The sequence below is a fragment of the Bufo bufo genome, chromosome 1, assembly GCF_905171765.1.
Source record: "Bufo bufo chromosome 1, aBufBuf1.1, whole genome shotgun sequence".
Classification (NCBI taxonomy): domain Eukaryota; kingdom Metazoa; phylum Chordata; class Amphibia; order Anura; family Bufonidae; genus Bufo; species Bufo bufo.
In genome coordinates, this window is record NC_053389.1 from 8,832,308 (window position 1) to 8,839,169 (window position 6,862).

The window sequence follows — 6,862 nt, forward strand, 5'->3', positions numbered from 1 at the left end:
GTGTTAGTATCCTGACCAATAGGTGGCGTTGTGTTAATATCCTGACCAATAGGTAGCGTTTTGTTAATATCCTGACCAATAGGTAGCGTTTTGTTAATATCCTGACCAATAGGTGGCGTTGTGTTAATATCCCGACCAATAGGTGGCGTTGTGTTAGTATTCTGACCAATAGGTGGTGTTGTGTTAGTATCCTGACCAATAGGTGGCGTTGTGTTAGTATTCTGACCAATAGGTGGCGTCGTGTTAATATCCTGAAGAATAGGTGGCGTTTTGTTAATATCCTGACCAATAGTGGCGCTGTGTTAGTATCCTGACCAATAGGTGGCGTTGTGTTAGTATCCTGACCAATAGGTGGCGTTGTGTTAGTATCCTGACCAATAGGTGGCGCTGTGTTAATATCCTGACCAATAGGTGGCGTTGTGTTAGTATCCTGACCAATAGGTGGCGTTGTGTTAGTATTCTGACCAATAGGTGGCGTTGTGTTAGTATCCTGACCAATAGGTGGTGCTGTGTTAATATCCTGACCAATAGGTGGCGTTGTGTTAGTATCCTGACCAATAGGTGGCGTTGTGTTAGTATCCTGACCAATAGGTGGCGTTGTGTTAGTATCCTGACCAATAGGTGGCGTTGTGTTAGTATTCTGACCAATAGGTGGCGTCGTGTTAATATCCTGAAGAATAGGTGGCGTTTTGTTAATATCCTGACCAATAGGTGGCGTTGTGTTAGTATCCTGACCAATAGGTGGCGTTGTGTTAGTATTCTGACCAATAGGTGGCGTTGTGTTAGTATCCTGACCAATAGGTGGTGCTGTGTTAATATCCTGACCAATAGGTGGCGTTGTGTTAGTATCCTGACCAATAGGTGGCGTTGTGTTAGTATCCTGACCAATAGGTGGCGTTGTGTTAGTATCCTGACCAATAGGTGGCGTTGTGTTAGTATTCTGACCAATAGGTGGCGCTGTGTTAATATCCTGACCAATAGGTGGCGTTGTGTTAGTATTCTGACCAATAGGTGGCGTTGTGTTAGTATCCTGACCAATAGGTGGCGTTGTGTTAGTATTCTGACCAATAGGTGGCGTCGTGTTAATATCCTGACGAATAGGTGGCGTTGTGTTAATATCCTGACCAATAGGTAGCGTTTTGTTAATATCCTGACCAATAGGTGGCGTTGTGTTAATATCCTGACCAATAGGTGGTGTTGTGTTAATATCCTGACCAATAGGTGGTGCTGTGTTAATATCCTGACCAATAGGTGGCCTTGTGTTAATATCCTGACCAATAGGTGGTGCTGTGTTAGTATCCTGACCAATAGGTGGCGTTGTGTTAATATCCTGACCAATAGGTGGCGTTGTGTTAATATCCTAACCAATAGGTGGCCTTGTGTTAATATCCTGACCAATAGGTGGTGCTGTGTTCGTATCCTGACCAATAGGTGGCATCGTGTTAATATCCTGACCAATAGGTGGCGTTTTGTTAATATCCTGACCAATAGGTGGCGTTGTGTTAGTATCCTGACCAATAGGTGGCGCTGTGTTAGTATCCTGACCAATAGGTGGCGTTGTGTTAATATCCTGACCAATAGGTAGCGTTTTGTTAATATCCTGACCAATAGGTAGCGTTTTGTTAATATCCTGACCAATAGGTGGCGTTGTGTTAATATCCCGACCAATAGGTGGCGTTGTGTTAGTATTCTGACCAATAGGTGGTGTTGTGTTAGTATCCTGACCAATAGGTGGCGTTGTGTTAGTATTCTGACCAATAGGTGGCGTCGTGTTAATATCCTGAAGAATAGGTGGCGTTTTGTTAATATCCTGACCAATAGGTGGCGCTGTGTTAGTATCCTGACCAATAGGTGGCGTTGTGTTAGTATCCTGACCAATAGGTGGCGTTGTGTTAGTATCCTGACCAATAGGTGGCGCTGTGTTAGTATTCTGACCAATAGGTGGCGTTGTGTTAGTATCCTGACCAATAGGTGGTGCTGTGTTAATATCCTGACCAATAGGTGGCGTTGTGTTAGTATCCTGACCAATAGGTGGCGTTGTGTTAGTATCCTGACCAATAGGTGGCGTTGTGTTAGTATCCTGACCAATAGGTGGCGTTGTGTTAGTATTCTGACCAATAGGTGGCGCTGTGTTAATATCCTGACCAATAGGTGGCGTTGTGTTAGTATCCTGACCAATAGGTGGCGTTGTGTTAGTATTCTGACCAATAGGTGGCGTTGTGTTAGTATCCTGACCAATAGGTGGTGCTGTGTTAATATCCTGACCAATAGGTGGCGTTGTGTTAGTATCCTGACCAATAGGTGGCGTTGTGTTAGTATCCTGACCAATAGGTGGTGTTGTGTTAGTATCCTGACCAATAGGTGGCGTCGTGTTAGTATTCTGACCAATAGGTGGCGTCGTGTTAATATCCTGACCAATAGGTGGCGTTTTGTTAATATCCTGACCAATAGGTGGCGCTGTGTTAGTATCCTGACCAATAGGTGGCACTGTGTTAATATCCTGACCAATAGGTGGCGTTGTGTTAGTATCCTGACCAATAGGTGGCGTTGTAAGTACTGTATAATTTGAATCCTGTATAGATTGACTTTTTCAGCAATGGCCCCCAACCTGTGGCTCTTCAGCTGTTACACAACTACAACTCCCAACATGTCCTGACATAGAGAAGCTGGGTTTTGGAATAGATGGAGGGTCACAGTTTGGAGATCATGGCTGCCCTCATGGGGCGGTTTTACATTGCGGTAGGCTGAGATCACATGACGGGGGTAGCTGTGACTGTGAGCGGCGCCCCTAGACAGCTGCCTAACTTCTCGCCGTGACTCTCTCATAGGCTCATACCTGACTCACGAAGCCAGCGGACTGGACGAGCACGGAGAAGCCCGAGAAGCGTTTCTAAATGGAGGCGAAAACCACAAGAGGAAGGAGGAGTTTTTTATTTAAAAGAAGAAAAAAACAAAACAAAAGACACAGAAGAAAAAAATCCCAACACAGTATTAATAACCCGAGTTTTTTTATGTTCTCTTACCTATGGAGGGTGGGCAGCGGGGCAGTAGGAACATATAGAGGCGCCATAGAAGGAATTGGCCTCGCCGTTGCAAGGGGATCGGCCATGTTGGATGCGCTGAGCCCCTTACAATTAGCGGGTTGGGGGGAGGGGGGGGGCATTGACTTTAGAGGATGATGTATGCAAGAAAAAACACTGCGGAGCTCCCTGAAGCGGGAAGAACAAAAATTTTTTAATTTTTTTTTTTTTGTGGTTGGATATTTACAAAGGAGCAACCGTCCAGGTAGGAAAGGGTTAAAGAGCGGTGAACCCGCACTGTACGGCGGTAATGAGACCCCCGCATTCATACACACATCCCCCGACCCATCACCACGCCCGGCTATCTCCCTGGAATCGAGGAAGGACGGGCGCGCGGTGCCGGCTCGGTATTAAGAGCATGGCGTTTGTTTAATCAGCCGGCGGGGGAGTAGGGGGGCCTGCAGAGGAGAGTGTGCAGGAAAGGGTTAATTGGGGGCGACCCAAAGAACACCCCAAAAATGTAGCAGCAGAAGCGTAGACTATAGTGAAGGGCGTGCAGACTTTTACAACGTATGGTTCTAAAGCATCTACAATACATAATGTGGCAACGTGCAAATAGCCGGTCGTTTTGTGTCCGCAGGTCCGCTGCAGACTAGCTGCCTTCAATGCTACTCCTCCCCCATATACATGCATGCTCAGCCAGAGCCCCCTGATAGTTTATCCACCAACAGAACAAAGGATCGGGGTTACATGTCAGGAGTCGGGAGACCCCCGTACGCATTACACGGTCGGCCGCCCCTCCCTGAAATGACCAGGTCTAGTGTGTACGGGGACCTTGACGCCGCTCACTCTGTTCCCGCGGAGGCTCCGACTACATCCAGGCTCGTAGTCTGTAACCAGGGAGACACATGGCTGCACAGGAGCTGCAGACACAAAACGGGAGGAGATGTTTAATAAATGTAATTTGCCAAGTTGCTTAATTTCTTCCTTTTAGATGTTTTGGAGAAAGGACATTTTCTAGTGTCTGAGATTAGAAGGAGGGCGATTCCTCCTCCACATGTGGCGCCTCCCTCGCTTACAGGTTGTGCCTGGTATTGCAGTGAATGGGGCTGAGCACCAGACACAACCTATAGGCAAGGGAGGCGCTGTCTCTGGGGGGCCCCTTAAAGTACCGGATGAGGGTAACAGGTAGTGCGGTAGATTCGGCAGATGCGGCTTTCACCACCTGGTTCCGCGCCGCACTGTGATATTACCGCCATGCCGTCACCCTCTTCAAATGATTTATCTAGAAGAGATGCCCTTCTGGATCACCGGCCCCGGGAGCGGCTCAGGTCGTTTTATTAAAAAGCTTGGGTTGTTTTATTGGGTTTTTGGGGCAGAGGGCAGGCTATTGACCTCATCCGTGCCCCGGGGGCCCCCACACGCTGCCGCTCTGCCTAAACCTTCGCTGGTCTGAGGCCACAATCACACGGGGGCAGGTTTATTCACTCCCCGGTTACCCAAACCAAGGCGGCACAAATGACGGGCATCTGCTTGCAGCTTTTGCTGTGACTAGAGGACACGTGACAACTGCAGCATGAAGCAACGATACCACGGGATCAGTGAGGGATGGGATAACCGAAACTTCCATAAATACTGCCACAACACTGCCCCTGTGTGAACACAGGCCTACAGTAGAGGGTAATGTGTACGGCCTGGATTAAGAAATAGTGGGAGTTTTCCTCCATAAACAGTGCCACGCCTGTCCACGGGTCGGGTGTGGTACTGCAGCTCAGCTCTGGACTGCAATACCACATGCAACCTGTGGCCAGGTGTGGTGCTGTATTTGGAGGAGAGCAGCCATGTTTTTCTGATCCTGGCTAACCCCTTTAAATTTCCCTTCTCCATTATTATTTATTGTGAAGATATACCTAGGCCGATGTAGCAGAGTGGAGTTTGTCATGGAGACGAATTTGATTGTGAGTTTCTGGATTTCTTCTCCATTCACATCTAAAGTTACATTAAGAATCTGGGGTGAGCAGTGCATTATGGGAGTTTTCTGTCCGACCGCAGGGGGAAACTAAATTGTTGTCCGTTTCCAAGGGCAACCAGGTTTTTATTAATGCCGCTTTGGATGTGACTGGAGAACGAAAACAATGTTTTCTTTTTATAAAAATCCGGATGAAAGTAGTAAAGTAAAATCCTAGCTGATGATGACGAGGGCATGTGTGTATGAAGCTGAAGGGGAGGAGCCTGGGTCAGACTGACCCCACCCTCTCCAGAAGCACGCAGGGGGGCCAGCCTAAAATGGACGTGCTACCCAGTGTGGAATCCGGAATGGGGGGGAGGAGGGCATATTGGGATAAAATGGGGGGGTGCTGCTACGTACCCTCCTTGTTGTACGGTAGAACATGGTTTCTGTGACTGTTCCTAGTGGGCGGAGCTCCTCACAGTTTGGGATTGTAAAGCAGGGATTCGTCCAATCAGAGGACTCCTGATATTTATGAAATTGGGTTGGGAGCCAATGAACTGCTTTGTAAAACCATTTCCTGTTTGACAGGAAGTCACTGACTGGGCGTGTATAGTGTCTGTTTTTTCTCACGGGGGGAGGGGCAGATGTTTTTTTCCCCTCAGTGCCGTGTTCTTTTAGATTTTTTCTTATATATTTTTTTTGTTCATTTTTTCCCGTCTCTTCTTGTTGTTTCTCGTTCTCTGTAAAGCCTTTAAAAAGCCATGAACCTAGGGGAAATTAATATATAATATATATATGTAAATAGACTATAGTCCACCCTGGAGGCGGGGCAGAGGGTGCCGCCATCACACGACAAGAGGACACGACTCACCCGCGCCACGTGTACCGTGCCATCTTTTTCTCTTTTTTAACCCATTGCTTTAACTCTTTTGCTGTCGGCAGACGCCCCCCCCCACCCGTTCAGCAAAAGGGCTAATCGTTTGTCAGATAACCGGCCTAAAAGCCATATACCTTTAACAGCACAATGTCCTGCTCCACAGATCGAGCGGCCACAGCAGCACAGAGGGTCACGAGGTGGGGGCGGTCTACCCAGAGAGGCCGAGGGTTAATACTTTGTTTTTCTTAGTACCGTTCTCCGCGTAGACGGCCTCTCTGGTCCTGACCCAAGGGCTGCTTTGTCGTTTCAGAAACGTGGGCTCTGGTCGTGGAGAGAGAAGCAGAGGGGGATGTTCTTCCTGCCCCGTTGTGTGTGTGGGGGCGGGGCTGGTAAAGTTAAGCGGGGGAGGGGCTTTGTGTACTTTATTTTCTGCCTTTTCCCCTCTTTCCTCTCTCCACCACTCTTTGGTCCCCTCCATTATCCTCCTGTCATCTCACAGCCTGTCCGCAGCACCAGTTTTGTACACAATGTACCAAAAAGAACAAAAAAAAAAAAAAGTATAAAAATAATAAAAACAGTAAGAAGCGGACAGATTAAAAAAACTAATAAGAAAACTGAAAAAAAAAAATAAAGTTCATGTTTAGTTATTTTCTCGTGTTACGTCTGATTTATTTTTGTGAAATTCAAATTGCAAAAAATATTTTAGAAAAATAACAAAAAGGGAACATTTTTTTTTTTCTATCTTTAGTCCAGTGCTGGATTATCAGATGCTGGAGAAGGAAATGCTGTTAATCCAGAAACAAAAATACAATATGGCAGAGAACCTCCGGTGTGATATACGGTTATACCAAGTGCAGGGCTAGAGGGGGCGGAGCATGGCAAGGATTCAAACATGCTCCGCCCCCTAGGAGCCACTGCTCATAATTCATGCTTTTTGATGCCGGATTATCGGCATTCTTGTAATTACAATAATTAGTAGGGAAGAGAACGGCCTTTTCCTATTTCCGATGCCTC

General features: G+C 47.1%; 1 protein-coding gene across 1 annotated transcript in view; it reads left to right on the top strand.

Annotated features, from left to right (window-relative positions):
* The window catches only part of CADM4 (cell adhesion molecule 4), a 246,887-nt gene extending 243,949 nt beyond the window's left edge, over positions 1-2,938 (top strand). The window contains 1 exon segment of the mRNA XM_040420095.1: positions 2,829-2,938. Coding sequence (XP_040276029.1) covers positions 2,829-2,938 — 110 coding nt within the window.
* Positions 2,939-6,862: the final 3,924 nt, after the last annotated feature.